The sequence below is a fragment of the Sminthopsis crassicaudata genome, chromosome 5, assembly GCF_048593235.1.
Source record: "Sminthopsis crassicaudata isolate SCR6 chromosome 5, ASM4859323v1, whole genome shotgun sequence".
NCBI classification, from domain to species: domain Eukaryota; kingdom Metazoa; phylum Chordata; class Mammalia; order Dasyuromorphia; family Dasyuridae; genus Sminthopsis; species Sminthopsis crassicaudata.
The window spans coordinates 91,823,756-91,846,947 of record NC_133621.1 but is presented as its reverse complement, the minus strand read 5'-3'; the positions used below and the strand labels follow the sequence as shown (position 1 = coordinate 91,846,947).

At 40.2% G+C, this 23,192-nt stretch overlaps 1 protein-coding gene across 1 annotated transcript in view; it reads left to right on the top strand.

The window, feature by feature from the left end:
• Positions 1–23,192, top strand: part of KRBA1 (KRAB-A domain containing 1) — a 66,578-nt gene that overhangs the window by 27,563 nt on the left and 15,823 nt on the right. Inside the window, 11 exon segments of the mRNA XM_074269543.1 lie at positions 7,181–7,280; positions 7,283–7,310; positions 8,332–8,448; positions 9,416–9,571; positions 9,766–9,945; positions 10,808–10,948; positions 12,887–13,060; positions 14,464–14,619; positions 19,902–20,081; positions 21,813–22,004; positions 22,891–23,064. Of these exon segments, the coding sequence (XP_074125644.1) occupies positions 7,181–7,280; positions 7,283–7,310; positions 8,332–8,448; positions 9,416–9,571; positions 9,766–9,945; positions 10,808–10,948; positions 12,887–13,060; positions 14,464–14,619; positions 19,902–20,081; positions 21,813–22,004; positions 22,891–23,064 (1,598 nt within the window).

The window sequence follows — 23,192 nt, the reverse complement described above, 5'->3', positions numbered from 1 at the left end:
TCTAACTCTTGCATCTTTGCTTTGTTACAGGCTGCCTTTTTAAATTCCTTCCTTTCTCCCTTCCTTCTTTTCGTCCTTCTTTTTTTCTTTCCTTCTTTCCTTCCTTCTTTTTTCTTTCCTTCTTTACTTCCTTCTTTTTTTTTTTCAGTCTCTTTCTCTCTGTCTTCTGCCTATGAGCATTATTGATGATCTCTTATTCCTCTAATTGCCTCCTATTGACTTGTGCCTTGTATTGTTGGTGCTTGTGACTTGTATTCCCTTGTATCAGTTTTATATGTTGTCTCCCTCTGTAAACTTAGTTCCTTTGGACCTGGAGCTTCTCATTTTCCCACAAAGTACAAAGTCTTAGGCTTTTTCTTTGATGGGGTTTGAAAGCTATAGTCTTAAAGGATGCCCGAGGCAGTTAGAGATTACTCTGGCTGACAGCCAGGTGGTGGGAGGGGAAGGCAGGTAATGAATTTTCAGATAACACCAATGAGACTGCCTTGGGTAAAGCACCTGAACTGAAGCCAAGTTCAAACTTGGTCTCTGACACTGACTAGCCTGGTGACTTACGCTACTTAACTCCTTTTGCCTCAGTTTCCTCATCTATAAAATGAGCTGGAGAATCTCAACTAGGATCAGGAAGAGCTGGACATGAATGACAGGACTGGACAATAGCATAGTGCCTTTTGTACTATCTGCTATGTTAAAAATGCTTTACAACTATTTCACTTGATCTTCACAGCAATTCTGTGAAGTGGGTGCTATTATTATCTCCATTTTATAGTTGAGGAAACTGAAGCAGATAGAGTTGCCTAGAGTCATATAGCTAATAAGTGTCAATGGCTGGATTTGAACTTTGGTTTTCCTTGCTCCAGCTTGGGGCTCTATTCGCTTTGGCTAGCTCTTTATTTACTACACCTCACTGCTTTCCTAAGAGTTTTATACATAATAGGTACTTAATAAATGCCTATTAAAATGAATTGCTAACTTGGAAATATGTTCCCAGAGTTGTCAAACTGTGAATACTCTTTGAGCCAATGCTACTAGGTTTATGCCCCAAAGAAATCAAAGAAAGAGAAAAAAGATATCCATACAAAAAAACATCTCTTTATCAAGTGAATGTGATGGAAAAATACTGTTGTACAATGAGAAATGATGGAAGTTTGTTCAGAGAAACCTAGGAACACTTTTATGAACTAATACAAAGTGAGTAAAATCATCAGAATAATATATGCACTAACAGCAATATTATAAAGACAACTTGGGAAGACTTTGGTACTCTGATCAGGAACTTTGTTAAATACAACAACCAAGATTCCAGACAATTCATAATGAAACATGCTATTCATTTCCAGATATAGAGCTGATAGCGAGATTGGAGCATATATATATATATATATATATATATATATATATATATATATATTAATTTTGTTAAAGCTTTATTTTCAAAACATTTGCATGTATAATTTTTCAACATTGACCTTTACAAAACCTTGTGTTCCAAATTTTTCCCTCCTTTCCCCCAATCCGTCCCCTAGATGGCAGGTAGTCCAATATATGTTACATATGTTAAAATATATATTAAATCCTATATATGTATACATATTTATACAGGTATCTTGATGCACAAGAAAAATTGGATTTAGAAAGAAAAAAAAAACCTGAGAAGGAAAACAAAAATGTAAGCAAACAATGACAGAGTGGAAATGCTGTGTTGTGTTCCACACTCAGTTCCCATGGTTCTTTCTCTGGGTGTAGATGACTCTCTTATTCACTAAGCAAGTGGAACTGGTTTGAATCACACGCCTGTCAGAATTGATCATCATAGTCTTGTTGTTGTATAATGATCTCCTGGTTCTGCTCATTTCACTCAGCATCAGTTCATGTAAGTCTCTCCAAGACCCTCTGAAATCATCCTACTGGTCATTTCTTAAAGAATAACATTCCATAACATTCATATACCATAACTTATTCAGACATTCTCCAATTGATGGGCATCCACTCAGTTTCCAGTTTCTTGCCATTGCAAAAAGGGCTGCCACAAATATTTTGCACATACAAGTCCCTTTCCCTCCTTTATGATTTCCTTGGTATACAAACACAGTTATGGCACTGATGGATCAAAAGGTGTGCACAGTTTGATAACTTTTTAAGCATAGTTCTAAAGTACTCTCCAGAATGGTTAGATCTGTTTGCAGTTCCACCAACAATGTATCAGTGTCCCAGTTTTTCCATATCCCCTCCAACATTTGTCATTATTGTTTCCTGTCATATTAGCCAATCTGAGAGATGTGTAGTGATATCTCAGAGTTGTCTTAATTTGCATTTCTCTGATAAATAATAATTTGGAGCACCCCAAAGAAATCTTAAAGGAGGGAAAGGGATCTGTATATGTAAAAATGTTTGTGGCAGCCCTTTTCATAGTGGTTAGAAACTGGAAATTGAATGGATGCCCATCAGTTGGAGAATGGTTGGGTAAATTATGGTATATGAATGTTATGGAATATTATTGTTCCGTACAAAATGAGAAGCAGGATGAATACAGAGAGGTTTGGAGAGACTTAGATGAACTGATGCTAAGTGAAATGAGCAGAACCAGGAGATCATTATACACTTCAACAACAATACTACATGATGATCAGAAATGATCATCATGTAGTATTGTTGTTGAATCAGTTCTGATGGACATGGCTCTCTCCAACAATGAGAGGATCCAAATCAGTTCTAATCGATTTATAATGAACAGAACCAACTATACCCAGAGAAAGAACACTGGAAAATGAGTATGGACCACAACATAACATTTCCACTCTTTCTGTTATTGTTTGCTTGCATTTTTGTTTTTTCTTCTCAGATTATTTTTACCTTCTTTCTAAATCTGATCTTTCTTGTGCAACAAGATAACTGTATACATATGTATACATGTATTGTATTTAACATATACTTTAACATATTTAACATGTATGGGACTACCTGCCATTGAGGGGAGGGGGTGGAGGGAAGGAGGGGAAAAGTTGAAACAGAAGTTTTTACAAGGGTCAATGTTGAAAAATTACCTGTGCATATGTTTTGTATATAAAAAGCTATAATTAAAAAAAAAGAAAAAATGTTTTCCCAGTTTATTGCTTCCCTTCTAATCTTGTCTGCATTAATTTTGTACAAAATTGTACAAATTGTACAAAAACTTTTTAACTTGATATAATCAAAATTATCTCTTTTGTGATCAATAATGATCTCTAGTTCTTCTTTGGTCACAAATTACTTCCTCCTCCACAGGTCTGAGAGGTAAACTATCCTATGTTCTTCTAATTTATTTATAATCTCCTTCTTTATGCCTAGATCATGAACCCATTTTGACCTTATCTTGGTATATGGTGTTAAGTGTGGGTCAATGCCTAGTTTCTCCCATACTAGTTTCCAATTTTCCCAGCAGTTTTTGTCAAACAGCAAATTCTTATCCCACAAGCTAGGGTCTTTGGGTTTGTCAAACTCTAGAATATTATAGTTATTTACTATTTTGTCCTGTGAACCTAAACTAGTCCATTGATCAACTAGTCTATTTCTTAGCCAATACCAAATGGTTTTAATGACCATTGCTTTATAACATAGTTTTAGATCAGGTCCAGCTAGGCCACCTTCATTTGATTTTTTTTTTTTTAAATTAGTTCTCTTGAAATTCTTGACTTTTTGTTCTTCCAGATGAATTTTGTTGTTATTTTTTCTAAGTCTTTAAAATAGTTTTTTGGAAGTCTGATACTAAATAAATAGATTAGGTAGTATTGTCATCTTTATTATATTTGCTTGACCTATCCAAGAGCACTTAATGTCTTTCCAATTATTTAAATCTGACTTTATTTGTGTGGAAAGTGTTTTGTAATTTTGCTCATATAATTCCTGACTTCCCTCAGCAGATAGATTCCCAAATATTTTATACTAGCAACAGTTATTTTAAATGGAATTTCTCTTTGTATCTCTTGCTGTTGGATTTTGTTAGTGATGCATACAAATGCTGATGATTTATGTGGATTTATTTTGTTTTCTGCAACTTTGCTAAAGTTGTGGATTATTTCTAATAGCTTTTTAATTGATTCTTTAGGGTTCTCTAAGCATACCATCATATCATCTGCAAAGAGTGATAATTTGATTTCTTCATTACTACTGTAATGACTTTAATCTTTTTCTTATTGCCAAAGCTAGCATTTCTAATACAACATTGAATAGTAATGGTGATAGTGGACAACCTTGTTTCACCCCTGATCTTAATGGGAATGGTTCCAGTTTAACCCCATTACATATGATGCTTGTGAATGGTTTTAAATAGATGCTATTGTCTATCATAAGGAAAAGCCCATTCATTCCTGTACACTTTTGTGTTTTTAATAGGAATGGGTGTTGGATTTTATCGAATGCTTTTTCTGCATCTATTGAGATGATCATATGGTTTTTGTTAATTTGGTTATTGATATAGTTGATTATGCAAATAGTTTTCCTAATGTTGAACCAGCCCAAGCAGACCAGTTATAATGAATGTTTGTTGAATGGTCTTTTTTTTTTTTTTTTTTTTTTTTTTTTTTTTTTAATTTTTTTATTTTATTTTATAATTATAACATTTTTTGACAGTACATATGCATGGGTAATTTTTTACAACATTATCCCTTGCACTTACTTCTATTCAGATTTTTTCCCTTCCTCCCCCAACCCCCTCCTCCAGATGGCAAGCAGTCTTATATATGTTAAATATATTACAGTATAATTTAGATACAATATATGTGTGTAGAACCGAATTTTTTGTTGCACAGGAAGAATTGGATTCAGAAGGTAAAAATAACAGTTTACATTCATTTCCCAGTGTTCCTTTTCTGGATGTAGCTGGTTCTGTCCATCATTAATCAATTGGAATTGGATTAGCTCTTCTCTATGTTGAAGATATCCACTTCCATCAGCATACATCCTCGTACAGTATCATTGTTGAAGTGTATAATGATCTTCTGGTTCTGCTCATTTCACTCAGCATCAGTTGATGTAAGTCTCTCCAAGCCTCTCTGTATTTCTCCTGTTGGTCATTTCTTATAGAACAATAATATTCCATAACATTCATATACCATAGTTTACCCAACCATTCTCCAATTGATGGACATCCATTCATCTTCCAGCTTCTAGCCACTATGAAAAGGGCTGCCACAAACATTTTGGCACATACAGGACCCTTTCCTTTCTCTAGTAGTTCCTTGGGGTATAAGCCCAGTAGTAGTATTGCTGGGTCAAAGGGTATGCACATTTTGATAACTTTTTGGGCATAATTCCAGATTGCTCTCCAGAATGGTTGGATTCTTTCACAACTCCACCAACAATGCATCAGTGTCCCAGTTTTCCCACTGCCCCTCCAACATTCATCGTTATTTGTTCCTGTCATCTTAGCCAATCTGACAGGTGTGTAATGATACCTCAGAGTTGTCTTAATTTGCATTTCTCTGATCAATAGTGATTTGGAACACTCTTTCATATGAGTGGAAATAGTTTTAATTTCATCATCTGAAAATTGTCTGTTCATATCCTTTGACCATTTATCAATTGGAGAATGGCTTGATTTCTTATAAATTAAAGTCAATTCTCTATATATTTTGGAGATGAGGCCTTTATCAGAACCTTTAACTGTAAAAATTTTTTCCCAATTTGTTACTTCCCTTCTAATCTTGTTTGCATTAGTTTTGTTTGCGCAGAAACTTTTTAATTTGGTGTAATCAAAATGTTCTATTTTGTGATCAATAATGGTCTCTAGTTCTCCCTTGGACACAAACTCCTTCCTCCTCCACAAGTCTGAGAGGTAAACCATCCCATGTTCCTCCAATTTATTTATGATTTCGTTCTTTATGCCTAAATCTTGGACCCATTTTGATCTAATCTTAGTATGTGGTGTTAAATGTGGGTCCATGCCTAGTTTCTGCCATACTAATTTCCAGTTTTCCCAGCAGTTTTTGTCAAATAATGAATTCTTATCCCAAAATTTGGGATCTTTGGGTTTGTCAAAGATTAGATTGCTATTTTTATTCACTATCTTGCCCTGTAAACCTAACCTATGCCACTGATCAACTAGTCTATTTCTTAGCCAATACCAAATGGTTTTGGTGATTGTTGCTTTATAATATAGCTTTAAATCAGGTACACTTAGACCACCTTCCTCTGACTTTTTTTTCATTAGTTCCCTTGCAATTCTCGACCTTTTATTCTTCCATATGAATTTTGTTGTTATTTTTTCTAGGTCATTAAAATAGTTTCTTGGGAGTCTGATTGGTATAGCACTAAATAAATAGATTAGTTTGGGGAGTATTGTCATCTTTATTATATTCGCTCGGCCTATGAATGGTCTTTTTTTTGAAGGACATAAATTCTGTTTAATGGAACCTCCATACTTACACTTAGATGGATTAAGGATAGGGAACTCCTCTTGGCTTTGGATTTTGTTCAGGAATTCTCCTTGACCTTGGGGAACACCTTTGGTTTGCAAAAATCACAAAATCAATTTAGAGAGCCATTATTTAGTCCCACAGAGCCACAAATCTTTGCATTAAAAAATAATAATAAATTAAAAAAACAAAAGATTTGGCATGTTCTAAATGAAATTTTTTTAAAACAATAGCTTTTTATTTTCAAAATACATGAAAAGACAGTTTTCAACATTCACCCTTGCAAAACTTCATTTAGTTTTGATTGCAGAGGGAGAAGGGTGAGTGAAACCTATTTAGACAGTGTAAGAAAGAGACTTGAAGGCGGGGGGGTCCTACCTTCACTATATCCCCTGTGCCGCTTGTGGCTTAGATGATCCTTGGGCAGCCTTCTAAGTGGGGGCAGGGGGGGGGAGAATGTCAGGTCCCTGGCTGTGTGTAAGACCCACAAAAGTCACTTGCGCAATCAGTCACAGGGGATGAGGAGGTGAAAGCTAGGTACAGCAGCCTCCCATGGCTTGAGTTCTGTAAGTCAATGATTGTGTATGGCCGGTGACACTTTTCCAAATGGCCCTTGGTAGACAAAAAGGTTTCCCAGGCCCTGTTCCAGGAGAAGGCATCCTTTTACTCTATTTGATGCTCCTGGTAACCCTTTCAGGATATCTTAGGAAGCTGTTGTAAGGAATCTAAGGGCTGTTGTAGGTCAAGTCTCTGCTCCAGCTTCCCTAGTGACTGACTCTCCCCCACAGGTGCCTGTGGACCTTTGAAGATCTGGCTGTCAAGTTCTCTGCTGATGAATGGCACCTCCTAGAGGAATGGCAGAGGGAATTCCACCGGGGATGTGATGAGGGGAGAACTATGAGACCCTAGTCTCCCTGGGTATGAGGCTGGCAGAAGATGGTGTGGTATGGTATCTGGGAATTGTAGCCAAATAGGACTTTCCATAGGATTTCAAGTCTCATCTCAGAAGACAGCATGATACTGGAAGGCACCTTGTACCTCTGTACTGTGTGACCTTGGGCCTAAATTTTCTTACCTTAAAATAAAGAGGTTGGAATAATTTGAGAGTTCTTAATCCAGGGTCCATGGGCTTCAAGGGATGTACAGATAGATTTCACACTCTGTGAACTTAGATGAGGAAAAAAAAAATCTTTATTTTCACTAACCTTTAAGTGAAACCTAAATGTTCCTTTAAATATTTTAAATTTAATTTTAATAAAAAAGTTACATTAAATATAAAAATTTAAATTCCTTTAAATATTTAAAAACATTCTGAGAAGGGGTCCATAGACTTCATCCAGAAGGCCAAGGAGTCTATCACAAAAAAAAAAAAAAAAAAAAAAAAGATAAGGAATCTCTAAATAGATGATCTAAGTCCTCTTGTATCAGTGACATTCTTTGATTTCTAGGCAGAACGGTGTGGTCTTATTGTGCCAATAAAAAAGAAGTGAGGCGTTTATGAAGCTGGTTCCTGTCCTTGACTCTCCCTGGCATTGTCTTGGCCCTTTGCTAGGCAGATTTGAACCACGGGAGTCTCTGGGAGGCAGGGGATTGGTCTATTTAACACAGATAAAGGAGGACCTCTGTGTAATATTTGCTCAGACAATAGCTGCTTTCTGGCTATGTCACCATTTATCTAAAGGGTTTGTTGGTGGGGAAAGAGTGTGGTTTCCATAGTATTTGGGCATTCTCCCGAAGCCTGAGGGGAGATGAGAAATCCTCAAACGAGAATATCAGAGTGCATAGGAGTTTGGGCAAGGGTTTGCCCACAGTTGGGAGTGGGGGGAAGGAAAGGGCTGGTCCATGCTGTAACCGGTGAGCATGTCAGTGCATGTTTGCATGCTCAGGGACAGTGCTGGGAGCCCCTTCCCGGGGTGAGGCTTCCTGTTCTCTTCCTCAGGGACAGCTCAGTTGCTTCCACTCTCTGCATTCCTCTCCCTGACAGAACCCCACGAGGACATGGGGGACAGTAGCTGTTCTGATGGAGAATGGGAGAGGCCTGGTGGAGCACTCCAGGGTGAGTGAGAAGAGGCCTCCCCCTAGGGCACATCCTAGGCCTTACTGGTTCCTTCAACCCTCCGTGGCTCTTCTGTCCTCAGCTCCCATCTCTGCTCTTAGTTCCCCAGCCCCAGGGAAGGAAGCAGGGAAGGAGCCAATCCAGACTGTAGCTTGAGTCCACGAATGAGAAGTTCTCCCCAGTGCAAGTCTTGGGAGCTCAGTGGTTGGTTCCTAATCTTCACCAGCGTCATCCGGGCCATGTCTTTGGCAGAGAAACTGGCAGCATGCCCACACCTGCCCCTCCTCCTCACCCCAGGAGAAGCGCTGGAGGTCTCTGATGCTTTTACAGATTGTACCCAGGGTGTGGGGCTCAGGGGGCAGGTGGAGGTAAGGCTGACCTCCCAAGGCAGTGGAGTGGAAAGCAGGGAGCCCTTATGGCCTTCCCCACAGGATCATGGAGGTTCAAGGGAAGGGTGACCGTATTCTGTAAAGAAACAGGAATCCAGAGAGTTTAGGTTCCGGTTCTGGCTGTTTGCAGGTTAGCGATTATTATTATTATTAGACATTATTTCTGATCCTCTTCCAGGCTCCTTTGCAAAGTCTTTCCTGCCCCTAGTTGTGAGTGCTCTCTCCTTCCTCACACTATTTTGTGTCTATATTATCAGGTGTTTGAATCCATGCTATATTCCACCCAGTGGAATGTAAGCTCCTTGAGGGCAAGGATCTTTGTCTTTGCCCCTCTGACACCTAGCATAGTGTGGAGTCGGCATTCAGCAATTATTGAATTATGCTAAAATGTTAAGTGGGTCCCTTAAAATTTGAGGTCCTCATCTTTTCATTTGTCATCTTCAATTTTGCTTTGCCCAATTCAAGATTGCTGTGGCAAACAAATGAGATGATAGGAATTATGTCATCATGAAGTATTGCTGCTGATAATGATAACAACCGTTTACAATAACAAAGATTATGTTCCTTAATCTTGCCAGTGGGTCAACAGCAGGGCAGCCTTCACCTCAATGCCCTCGTCCGTCTGGTGAAGGAGATTCCAGAGTTCCTGTTTGGTGAGACCAAGGCCATGGAAACCCCGGAAACCCCTGAGAGCAAGGAAAGTGGTTCAGAGGGGGAGAAACTGAGCCTGGATGGTGAGTATGGCAGCTGGCACAGGGTTTTGATTTTGCTGCTTTCACTAATTTTTTCTTCTTTCTAGAAGACCATTCACATAATCAGCCAATACTGTGAATGGAGCACCCACTGTGTGCAAAGCCATTTAGATAAAGTTCCTTCCCTTGTGAGATCAGATGAATCTCACCCTCTCTTCTGCTTTCCATGATAACAGCCATGATTGTGGATTCCAGCCCCCTCCAGGGCTTGCTGAACTGCCTCCCGGAGATTCCTGTCAGCAGGCCTGCCCTGGCTGTCACACCTGCCAGCAGCTCATCAAGCAGCAGTCTCCAAGGAGATGGGGACCGAGAGCTGAGGACCCCAGAGCTGGGAGCCCAGACCCTATATCCCTATGGTGAGACTCCTTGCTAATACTGGGACAAGCAACCTCTAAGTCAAGGGATGGGTGAGGTCCAGAACTATCCCTTTGGTCTTCAGCTCCTGATTGATAGATAGCAGGACCCTGAACAGATACCCTCCTATTTGATGGGCCTAGATTTCCTCTCCTTAAAAAAATAGAAGACTTCCTGCCTGATCATCAGGTGAGTAGTGAGAAGGTTAAGAAATATTTATTGAGCCCACAAAGGTCATAGCAGATGGGCTGCAGATTAATGATGAGACATAGTCCCTTTGCTCTCAAGAGATTTCTATCAGAAATGAAGTTGGTCATAAAGGCAAAGCATTATCAACAGAGATTATAATTGCCTCAGAAGGAAGGAGGCAATTAGCATGCATCCATAGGCAGCTACCACAATGTGAATTTATTAAGTGCCAGTTGTATACAAGAAGGTGGTATGCTAACCACCAAGCTTAGGGGTAAGGAGTTGTGCCATAAAGAGGGAAGAACAGATAAGACTTGGTTCCTTTCTTTACAGACCTTACTATTGGAAGTTCAAGCATCAGCTGGACAGTTTATCCACACTGATGGCTATATACAACTTCTGCTTGTTCCTTGGTTATTAGCCTGAGCTCCAAGGTACTCTAGAAGGCAGGTGCCCTTTAGTACTTTACGTGAACCGTTTAGTGTTTTTAGAGTTAAAGCAGAAGGGTAAGGAAAAGATTTCTTCTCTATCCCCCCAGTGAGATTCTTAAAGGAGTTAGCCCACACCAAGGCCCAGAGCCCACAGCTTAGCCATCACCCAGATACCTGCTGTTTTGCCTAGAATTTATGGGCATTTTGAGAGCTGGAAATAATTTCCTGTCATCTCCTTTATTAGAACTGGCTGCCAAAACTAGTCCCTTGGACATCAGCAGGAACCCTAGTGGTAAAGGAAATCCAGAAACGTCAGCTAACCAACTCAATACTCCTGGTTTCCCTGGCACTCAGGAACAGAAGCAATTGAGGATCATGGAGCGAGGTGAGACATGAGTTAGTTAGACCCTGGGCGAAGCAGAGGAGGTGGTGCAATGGAGTGGTTCAAGCAAACATGGGATTGAATCCTACCAAGATCTGTTAAAAGCAATGAACATTTTCTTCAACATTATAGAAATAAAGTGATCAGACCATATCCCTTCCAGTTAGTAGGGCAAACAGTAGAGAATTCCTGCTTGACCAAGACCCAGGTCCTCCAATGCTGTAGTGTTTGCATTCTACCGTGGTTCTCTTCCATAAAACATGGGACATGAAACTAGAAGCCCAATGCATCAAGAAAGATATAGTATTTGGCTGAGTAACTTCTCTCCATAGGAAAGAATTAATCTTGTAATCATTTATCGCTTTTTGTGCTTCAATGGTCTTAACCAATTTTTTCACTCACTTTACTCCTCACACTTGGTTCCTAATTACTTTTGGCTATTTTTTAAAATTAAAGCCACTCTCAGAAGATGAATGTGGAGAATATTGAACAGAAAATAGCACTGAAAGCAATTCCAAAAGAGTCCCCAACTCTAAGGTTCTACAGGAGAACAGAAAGATGGCCTTATTGGAATAAGTTCATGGCCTCTCAAGAAGACTGCTTTGAAGGGGATGTAACATACTTTTAAATATTTGGGTACTAGTATTTCTTCTTTGAAAATCAGTCTCCTTTCTTTATCTGTACCTTATGTGGTATTTTTTTTATTATATATATATATATATTTTATAATATTATCCCTTGTATTCATTTTTCCAATTTACCCCCCCTCCCTCTATTCCCTCCCCCCGACGACAGGCAATACCATACATTTTACATGTGTTACAATATAGTCTAGGTACAATACATGTGTGCGAATATCATTTTCTTGTTGCACAATAAACATTAGAATCCGAAGGTACATGCAACCTGGGCAGACAGATATTAGTGCTAACAATTTACATTCCCCTCCCAGTGTTTCTTCTCTGGGTGCAGCTACCTCTGTCCATCATTGATCAACTGGAAGTGAGTTAGATCTTCTTTATGTTGAAGATTTCCACTTCCATCAGAATACATCCTCATACAGCATTGTTGTTGAAGTGTACAGTGATCTTCTGGTTCTGCTCATTTCACTCAGCATCAGTTGATTTAAGTCTCTCCAGGCCTCTCTATATTCCTCCTGCTGGTCATTTCTTACCGAGCAATAATATTCCATAACCTTCATATACCACAATTTACCCAACCATTCTCCAACTGATGGACATCCATTCATCCTCCAGTTTCTAGCTACAACAAAAAGAGCTGCCTATGTGGTATTTTTTAAAGCTCTCTGAGGAAAGAGCTTCTCCAGCTTCTCACTGACTAATGTTATCATTTTCCTACTTTTTAGGTGGTTGGAATTCGTTAGGTCTAATCTCAGACACCGCATGTTTCCTTGTTGTTCCCTTTATTATCACACTGCCCACATTTTTAAAAATTGAATATTTTTAAAAATATCATGGCAATAAATTTTGGCTTTGTTTTAAATTATCTGAATCATTGTGATACAGCAGCAACTTCAAATGTATGGAGTACCTTGAGGTTTTACAAAGTACTTTTTCCCTTACAATCCTGAGAGGTAGGTGCTAGTATTATATTCTTGTGGAGGAGCTGAAACACAGAAAAGTTAACTGTCCAAGGCCACACAGCTAGAAAGTGTTAGGATTTGAAGCTGGGGCTACTAAATCCAGAACCAGTCCTTCCTTTCTTTCTTTTAAAGTTCCATTAATGCCTTTTATCTCAGTCTTTCCCTAACATATTCCATGAGCTCTTCCTCAAATAAAACTGATAAAATGACAGCATAGGTATGTCCTCACCTCTCTTAGCCTAGGAGGGGAATATCTTGTTATTTGTTCTCCAGGACCAAGATTGACCATGACAAAATTTTTTGTGCTGACTTTGTCTTTGCTCTGACAAATGTTATAGGAAGTCCTTCTGAAAGCAGCCCTCTCCAAGGCCTCATCAACTGCCTAAAGGAAATTCTTGTCCAGGGACCCCAGCACCCACAGCCTCTTGCTACTGGATCATTTCCTCAAAGCAGCCCAAGGGAAATGAGACTAATAACCTCCGACCGAAGACCCAGAGGCCCCCCATGGGCTGGTGAGTCTCATATAGTCATCGTCTCTGAGGGTGCTGAGCCCTCTGTGGCGAAAGCTGCTAAGTCCTGTTGGTAGAGACATCAGTCCAGGTTGTCGCAGTGTCTTGTGTTCTTGGTGTTGGGGGCAATGATGAAGGGGAAATTAGTTAGAAAGGTGTCTCTGGGCTTTCTTCCACCTGTCATTTAAGAACCTCTAAGGAAGAGGGAGCTAGATCAGATTCCCTTCTCAGAATGATTCCCCACCCTTCTTTTTCAATCTGTGATTGAACTGGCCTTGACCCACTTTGGGTTTGGAGGGAATGGCCAGAGCTGTGATTGTCCAGCCACTCAGTGGTGCAATATGTTTGTCTGTATAGTCAACCCGTCCACAGGAATTTATTAAGTGCTTGCTATATTCTCCATGGAGACATGCAGTCATTTTTAGAGGATGGGAGCTGGACTTGTGATCTCATTAGCAAAGGATACTGCCTCTGCCAACATTTGCTCAAAGTCCCACAGCCAGTATGTGTATGTATTTATGTCCAAGGCAGGACTTATGCCCTGGTCTTTGTAGTTCCAAGGTCAGCTTTCTATTCACTACTTCTTATTTAAAGTCACTCAGTTTTTATTATTTTTAATATTAAATATATTCTTTATCATCATGAGAGTCAGGGGGCTTGTTAGAGAGTTGACTTTGGAATCAGAAAGTACCAGGATTAAAGTCTTGATTCTGACATCTGACAGGGCAAGGCACTTGAACTCTCAGGGCCCCAGGATACTGTAAAATTGCAAGTTATTGAACAAGTTCCGATAACTTGGTAGAGAGAATTTCTCCACATACCTATTAAGTCTACAGGTTTGGACAGACTATAGTTTACATATACCTATATATACACATATACATGCATATATACATGACATGATCTAGGGTCTCAAGGGAAAATGACACTAACTGAAGTAAGGGAGTGAATTTTTGGCTCCTAGGCATAGGAAAGCTAGGTAAAGGTACCAGCCTCATGGGCCTGCTGCCCCAAACTTCCATGTATCATTTACGATGCCCTCTGCCTTTGAACTTTGTGTTACACTGCTACATCAATTTATCAACTCAATCCCCAGAAATAGCCCTATGGAGTAAGAAGGACTGGTATTATTTTTTTTTTACTATCTTTCAGATGAAGGAACTGAAGCACATGGAAGTTGACTAACTTAGGTAGTGACTTTTCCCCAGGATCAGGCAGTAATTTACTAGAAGAACCAGAGCCAGAACCAGAACCCAGATCTCCAAATCCCAGCCCTATACCCTTCCCCACTCCCAATTCCCAAGGCTGCTCATTTCACATTCTTGTAGTCCCTATGACTGAGGGTCACATAGTCCAAAAACATGCTTGTAGAATTGTGGCTAAAAGCCTGTTTTTTCTTCCCTTAGTGAAGGCAGAAGCCATTTCAGAGAATTCTCCACTCCAGGGTCTGCTGAACTGTCTTAAAGAAATCCCAGAAGCCCAGACCACATGTGCTGGCCTCCCAGGAGGAGCAATGCAAAGGCAGACAGATGGTTCAGGGACTTGGCAAAAGAATTCTGGAGGTAAGGGGTGGATTATCACGTACCTACGCCTTGGACTAGAAAGGCAGCCAGAGGAACATACAGTGATGGGTCTAGAGGCAAGAAGACCCGAGTTCAAATTCAGACTCAGTTACATTCTAGCTAAGTGGCTGTAAGAATATCATTTAAATCTATCTGCTTCTGTGCCCTTAGCTGTGAAACAAAAATAATAATAACATCTTCCTCCTAGATTTATTGTGAGGATCAAGCAAGGTAATAGTTGTAATCTATAACTCTAACAGTCTTCTGGCACTTGTTTTCCTTGCTCCAAATAGGCTTATACCTAACTGAGATTAATGATCCTCAGTGCTCTTTGAGTACTGTATAGGGATAAGTATGAACCTGATTTTGAGCCTTTGTGTCTTAGCCGAACATATACAGGGCAAATCATAAATACTTAAGAGAATATCTCTTGTGTGATTGCTTGTATCCCTGTATTAGGAACCCTGATAGGACTTAAGAATGAGAAGGCTCAGGCTCTGGCATCCAGTTCACAGGAAATTCAAGAAGAAAAGATAGGACATAGTGAAAAGAGAAAACAATATTTTTTTCCAATCAATTTCATTTGCAAATGGGAAATCCTAGAACTATTGATGTTTGACTTTGGACTGTACGAGTATATTTAATTAACTTGCATTAAGTTCTCTTCTCCAAACCTCATTTTTCACTTGCTATTTTGTGTCAATAACGGGATTGTTTACAGTAACTATGGTAAATTTACTTGATTATTACTCTCTGAGCAAGAGGGAGAAAGCTAGGGATTGGGGAAGAACACAGGTGACAGCAGGGTAAGATGATAGGATGCTTACGCTGGTTAAGCCCTGGTGTGTGACATCTGCCTAGACTGGGAGATGACTGGACTGAGTGAGTTTTGACTCGGTCACTCTCAGATCTAGGACATCTCAGCTGCAGGGGTCAGTTCCTAAATTGAGATTAACTGTGACCACAATGTGTGTGGTGGGACAGTCTGAAGGTCTGTGTCTGGAGGGTTGCTTTTCTTGATGTAGAGAAGTTGCCGGTAGCAGTGGAGATGAAAGGTTGCCAGACTGGCTACCTCTGGGGTCCTGATGGAAAGAGGGCCAGATTTGGGGGATAAGAACCTGGTTTCAATTTCTGAGTGGGCTGATTACCAGCTGGGCAATCTGAGATGATTACTCAACCTCTGTGGACCTCAATTTCCTCATTTATATAATAAAAGTCTCTATTAAATCTGCAGCTTATGATTCTCAATTAAAGCAACTGGAAATGAAATTGTCTACCTTATGTGGTGGCAAGTTTCCTATAGGGATGAGAGCTAGGGGAAAAAAAAACCTTAGAGCCTCAGCTTCCTTATTTTACAGGTGAGGAATCTGAGGCACAAAGAGATTAAGTCACTTCCCTATGGACATATGGGTAGTAAGTAAAAGATCTGAGACTCGACTCAAGTCTTCTGACTCTGGTTTATATAGTTTTTTCTGCTATACAATATAATACTGTACAATATAATACAATAATATACTATACAGTACTTTTCCAGGGGCTTTTAAGTGAAGGCTGGATTAACATTTGGATAGGGGATGGACAAGATGAATTTTGAGGTACTAACTCTGATTCTGTGATTATTTATTTTCATTCTATAGTGGGATAAGACAATTTTGCATCCCTAGCCTTTTCCATTTACTAATGGACAGCATCATCTGTAGTTACATAGCAGGAGAGAGAACTGGAAACTATTTCCTCCTAATAAGTAAGATAATAATACAAGAGGAATCTTTGTTTGGGGATGTTAGTGAGTGTAAACTAATGTGTTAATGAGGTGACAATAAGAGTGCAAGTTGACTTGCAGAGTCAATGAAAAGTGGTGATTTATTTGGGATTTTCTGTGTCTTCTTAAGTTTTAGGTTTGGGCCTATGGGAAGAACTAAGTATTTGCTACAGCCTTAGGTCATACTGCTGTAGGATTGAGGATTAATTAAAATGTCAAATAAATGCACTTTTTTCTTCTCCAAGTTATGTTCCCCCCCCCCCCCTGAGGCAATTGAGATTAAGTGACTTACCCAGGGTCACACAGCTAAGAAATGTTAAGTATCTAAGGTCAAATTTGAACTCAGGTCTTCCTCACTTCAAGGCTGGTGCTCTATCCACTGCACCACCTTGCTGCCCCTCCAACTTTGCTTTTAACAGTTATCAGGGTGAACAGCCATAGAGGAGATAAGGAAAGCTGGAGAAGAGACTTTTGAGTTGTGGGCAAGAGTAGAGAACATAGCTCTGACTTAATGGTTCTTTTTCTACAATTCAATTCAATGGATTTTTTATACAAGGTTCATTCTACATAGATACAAGGCACTATGTTAGCTTTGGGGAATATAAATAATAAAAGTGATACTGTCTCTGTCTCCAAGGAGCTAGGAGAAAAATTTGTTGAAATGAATTTGAAAAATGAATGTTGAAAACTACTTTTACATGTATTTCAAAAAATAAAATTGAAAACTTTATTTATTAAGATAATAGTTTTTTGTTTTCAAAATTTATACAAAGATAGTTTTCAACATTCATTCCTGCAAAAATCTGTGTTCCAAATTTTTCTCCCTTCCTTTCCCCATTCCCTCCCCAGCAAGCAATCCAATATATGTTAAAGATGAGCAAAAAAAAATGAGAAAGAAAAAAAATCAAGCAAACAACAATAAAAAGGTGAAAATCCTAGGTTGTGATTCACATTAATCCCTACAATCTTCTCTGTGGACTTGGATGGCTTTCTCCATTTATTAGCCTATTAGAACTGACCTGAATCACCTCACTGTTAAAAAGAGCCACATCCATCAGAATTGATCATCATTTAATCTTCTTGTTGCTGTATATAATGATCTGGTTCTGCTCATTTCACTCAGTATCAGTTCATGTAAGTCTCTCTGGGCCTCTCTGAAATCATCCTGCTGATCCTTTCTTACAGAAAGATAATATTCCATAACATTCATATACCACAATTTATTCAGCCATTCCACAACTGATGGGCAACCACTCAATTTCCAGTTTCTTGCCACTACAAAATGGGCTATCACAAATATTTTTGCACAGGTGTGTCTTTTCCTTTTTAAGATCTCTTTGGGATATAGGCCCAATAGAGACACTGCTGCATCAAAGCTGTATACACACTTTGATAGCCTTTTGGGCATAGTTCCAAACTGCTCTCCAGTTCCAGAAACTGCTCCAACTACAACGTATCAGTGTCCCAGTTTTCCCACATCCCCTCCAACATTTGTCATTATCTTTTCCTATCATCTTAGCCAATTTGAGAGATGTGTAGTGGTACCTCAGAGTTGTCTTAATTTGTGTGTCTGTGATCAGCTATTGAAAAAATTTTTAAAAGATTTTAAATTCAAATTTTTTTTTCTCCTTTACCTCTCCCTTCCCTGAGACAATAAGCAATCTGGTCTAGGTTATACATATATAATAATTTTAAACATATTTTCATATTAGTTATGTCATAAAAAATCAGAACAAAAGGGAAAAACCAGGAGAAAAAAAAAGCAAACAAAAAAGTGAAAATAGTATGCTCGATCCACATTTAATTTCCAGTTTTCTCTGGATGCAGATGGTATTTCCCATCCCAAATCTATTAGAATTGTCTTAGATCACTGCATTGCAGAGAAGAGCTAAGCCCATCACAGTTGATCATCACATATGCTTGCTATTACTATGTATAATGTTCTCCTGGTTCTGCTCACTTCATTCAGCATCAGTTCATGTGAGTCTTTTCCTCCTGATTATTTCTTGAACAAGACATTCCATCTCTCCACTCAGGGATTGGCTCTGGGTATTTCCCCATGTCTGGACTACTCTTACTCTTCCATTCCACTTACTGACCTACTTGGCTTCCTTTAGGTCCTACCTAAAATTCCATCTTCTGCAGAAAGCCTTCCCCAATCCCTGTTCATTCCAGTGCCTTCCCTCTGTTAATGATTTTCTATTTATCCTTCAGTTAGTTAGCTTTGCATATATTAGTATATTGTCTCCCCTGTTAAATTGTAAGCTCCTTAAGGGCAGAGACCATCTTGTGCCTCTTTTTGAATCTTTAGCATTTAGTATATAGTACCTGGCGTAGAGTTGGTACTTAATAAATGTTTATTGACTTATTGATCAATATAATACAAGATAAGGAAATGATGGAAACAAAGGAAATTTCTAGACACAATTTTCTAGGAAAACGTGCAGAGAAAGTTCCCTTTTGTCTGGAGTGAGATATTTAGGTAGAAGGAATGGGAGAAGGCTTCAGGAAGGCGTTACCTGAACTGGTCCTTGAAGGAAGATAAGGTTTCCATAAAGTAGACATAGGAGAAGGGAGTTCATTTCAGGAATGTGGAATGGCTTTCAACTTGTAATTTGGGGAGCTGTTAGTGGTAGTTTGTTAGGCTGTAAAGTAATGTGGAATTTAGAATTAGATTGGAAAGTTTAATTGGAGCCAGACTGAGAAAGAATTTAAATGCCTGCCTAAGGAGATTGTATTTTATCCTAGAGAGCCACTGAAAGTGACTGAGTAGAGGAGTGACTCAGATCAGTCCCTCAGACAGATTATTTCTGTAATGTTATAGAGATTGGACTGGAAAGGATGACCACTGAGCAGAGGTGGGAAAGCTAAGAACAACAATAAGGATTTGGATTTTTTTTTTTTTTTTTTTTTTTTTTTTTTTTTTTTTTTTTTTAGCATTTTTGGGGAAAAGAAGTAAAAGTGCTGCTTCTGGCATAGGTAGGGGTGGTAATCTGAACAGCAGAGAGAAGACAGAACTGTTCAATATTCATTTTGCATCTGTTTTCTCTGCCAAGGAGAATGATGTGCAGTCTGAAAAAGATGAAACAAAAATGCTTAGCAGGGAGTTCTCTAGCCAGAAGAAGTAGGGGATCAGTTCCATGCCCCTGGAGAGCTCACATTACCAGACCTAGAGCTGGCAGGCGTGGTTCTGAGTCACCGGTAGGAATCTTATAAAAATGATTAAAAAAAAAAATAGAGTCCGAGGACAGAGGAAGGGAAATCTGCCATTTTGTTTTGTTTTGTTTTAAGGAAAGAATGGAATCTGCCAACTATAGGTCAGTACATTCATGCTGTTAGAAAGAGAACTGGTTTCAGATTCTAGAATTTAGATTCAAATCCTTGAGGAGTTACTAGCTTCTTTGGGTTGCAGTAGGATGATGGGTATATGTCTCTGTTACTACAGACTCAACTATGAAGGTATTAGCTTAGTTGATTTCCAAGTTCTTTTCTTGCTCTAATCATGGGATTCTTGCTACAGTGAAGATGGAAGGAACCCCTGAGGATGTTTGGACCCAGAGCCCACCGAGCTACATCCATGATACTCCTGTGTCCTGTGAGCTCACCACACTTAACCACAGCTCTTCCACCAGTAGCAGCATAGACAGCGACGGGAACCCCAGGGTGCCAGAGCTGCCGGGTTGGGCTCCAATGAACCAAGGTGAGACCGGGGAACCAGTGCGCCACAAGGCAGGGTAGAAGTGAATTAGTCTAGTTGGGTGCATCAGGTTCCTTGTCTCAGCCCCGGAATTCCTAGTTCCTATCTTCTTCCTCACAAAACTGGGTGTAAATTTTTTTTTAATTTATAAATTTTTTTGACAGTATATATGCATGAGTAATTTTTTTTATAACATTATCCCTTGTATTCATTTTTCCAAATTTTCCCCTCCCTCCCTCTACTCCCTCCCCTAGATGACAGGCAATCCCACACATTTTACATGTGTTACAGTATAGCCTAGATACAATATATGTGTGTAAATCCCATTTTCTTGTTGCACATTAAGGATTGGATTCCGAAGGTATAAGTAACCTGGGTAGATAAACAGTAGTGCTAACAATTTACATTCACTTCCCAGTGTTCCTTCTCTGGGTGTAGTTGTTTCTGTCCATCATTAATCTGCTGGAAGTGAGTTGGATCTTCTTTATGTTGAAGATAGCCACTTCCATCAGAATACCTCTTCATACAGCATTGAAGTGATATTCTGGTTCTATTCATTTCACTCAGCATCAAGAACTGGGTGTAAATTGAGAAAGAAGTGCTCCTTCTTTGCTGGAAGTAAAGCCTGTCCTTACATTTTCGAATAGTTTGTTTGTTATTTGAAAATCCTAGAGACCTTGGACTCTGAAAGCTCTCCACAAGTTTTCAGGTTTTTATTTTTATCTTGAGAAAGATCAGACCCTTGTTTTACATAACTTCACATGTGCCTTCACAGTGCGGCATGAGGGGATGGGGAGGGAGGAAAGAAGAGAACCTGGAACTCAAAGTTTTAAAAACAAATTCAAAAATTGTCTTACATATAACTGGAAAAATAAAATGTTAAATAGAGAAAGAGCATACCCAAAAACATACGGATGTTTCCAATGGATGAGAAGTCCCTAGTATTATGAAGTGAACTTTAGTCCCTCACCCAGATACCTCATACTACAGATTAGGCCCCTTCTTGCTCATTTTGTTGTTGTTGTTGTTGTTATTGAGACAACTGGGGTTAGTGACTTGCCCAGGGTCACACAGCTAGGAAGTGTTAAATGTCTGAGATCAGATTTGAACTCAGGTCCTCCTGACTTCAGGGCTGGTGCTCTATCCACTGCGCCACCTAGCTACCTCTTACTCACTATTAAGTGAAGATACAACATGGAGTAGCCAAAAAGAGTATTGTCCTGAAAGCCAGAAGATTCGGCTTCAAAATCTAGGTCTATTATCTAATAGCTGTGAGAACTTGGCAAATTTCTTCCCATCTCTTAGCATCCATTTTTTCCTTTGTAAAATGAGGGAGCTGGATCAGATGATCTCTGAGGAGCTTTTGCTGTGATTTGTTGAGATGAAGGAAAGCTGGAAACCATTGATAAATGATTTGGTATGGACCAAAACCCCTTCTCGTTTCCTTTTTTCACCCCTTTTCCTTGACATGTTGGCTGGTTTCACAGCTCTCCTCTGTAATGATTTAATGACTAATATGAGGCTAAAGTCCTCTATCTGGTCCCAGAGTGAAGCATGGGTGCTTTGATTATGGCTGCATGGTTAGACAGGAGACCCACTCTTGCCCTTTAGGGAATTTCCTTTATAAATTGGCTTCCCCAGGGCCAAGTTCTTCCTGGGCTCCTTTTGGTGAATCTAGAGTCTGGGCTGGTATCATACACCCTTGGTATCTCGCTTTCGATGACGATTGTGCAGGGATGTCTCTTGTTTTAGCTGGCAGTGCCCAGAGCTCGCCTTTGGAGGCCCTGGAGACCTATCTGAAGGACATCCCCCTGAACAGATCAATACGCCCTCAGCCACTGAGCAACCCCTGGTGCCTGAGCCCTGGCCAGGTGGAGATGGTTCAGCGGAGGTCTGACCCTCGGGCCCGCAAGTGGCACATGGAAGGTAAGTGTGTGGTGCTTGTGGAGACAGTGACAGATACTAAGGGATGAGGGAGAGAGAGGTCCCTCTGGTCCGAACTGGTACACCCCAACCACAGATCAGCTTGTCCTTATCTCTGACCCCAGCACTCTTTAAGGTTTCCCCCTCACATCCTGATGTGAGGTTCCCTGATGTAGTGATTCTGCAGAGTGCTAAAGTTCCAGGCTGCTCCCATCTTAGTAGGGTGCCCTACAGAGGCCTGTCCTCTCATCCAAAGGCATCTGTCCCATCCCAGTTTCACAGGGCCCTCAACTTTCTGCTGTTGAACCTGGTAAATGGGTGCTCACTGAGTATGTGAATGAGTGCAACTAGGTCATCTAGGCAACAGTTGCATATTAGTGGCCTTCAGTGCCTTAGCCAGAAGGAGTGATCGTGGGAATTTTAGGCCCTGTGGTAGGCTGTCAAGGAGAGGTTTTGAGCCACAGACCGAACAGCACTACAGAATTCGTGGGCTTCTCTTGCTGCTCTTTGGATTGTCCCTGACAGTGGTACAGCAGCAAGCACAGCCGATTGGAAGTCAGAGGACCTGAGTGTGCCAGCTGTCCTGTTTGTGTGACCCGGGCAAGCCCCTTCACTCTCTAATGTCCTCATCTGTAAAACAGAGGGGAAGGGCTAAATGTCCTCGAAGCCCCTTTTTTGATTCCATGATGCTGCCGGGTCTTATTCCAGATTATCTTTGCTTTATCCTGGAATAGACCCAGCTAAGCCATATCCTCTTCATGCATTCCTCCAGGTCCCACCACGTGTCTAGCCTGTTTCTCCCACTTTGGAAAGGATTTGTCACCATGGTAGATCACTGTGCATTATTTCTGGCAAAAACTCGATGGTGGGGGTATGTTTTTCCACACAGCGGGGACCACAGGCATTCTACCTTCTCTGGGGCCTCATGGCTGTGTGAAGGATCTCTCTGCTTGCCACCCAGGCCACCTCAACACCCCCAGTAGCTTCTCCTCAGCCAGCAGCACAGATGGGGACCTGGATCTCAGGAGCCCGGAAGGGAGCCGGGGACGATGGGGCAGAGAAGGTGAGCTGGGCCTTCCAGGCCCTGTCTTCAGCAATTCAGCTGCAGTGAGGGTGGAAGATGGGATGGGGGAGGTGAGGGTAGTCTGGATTAGTTGTGAGGAAGGAGTCTGGGGAATCATTCCATCTCTG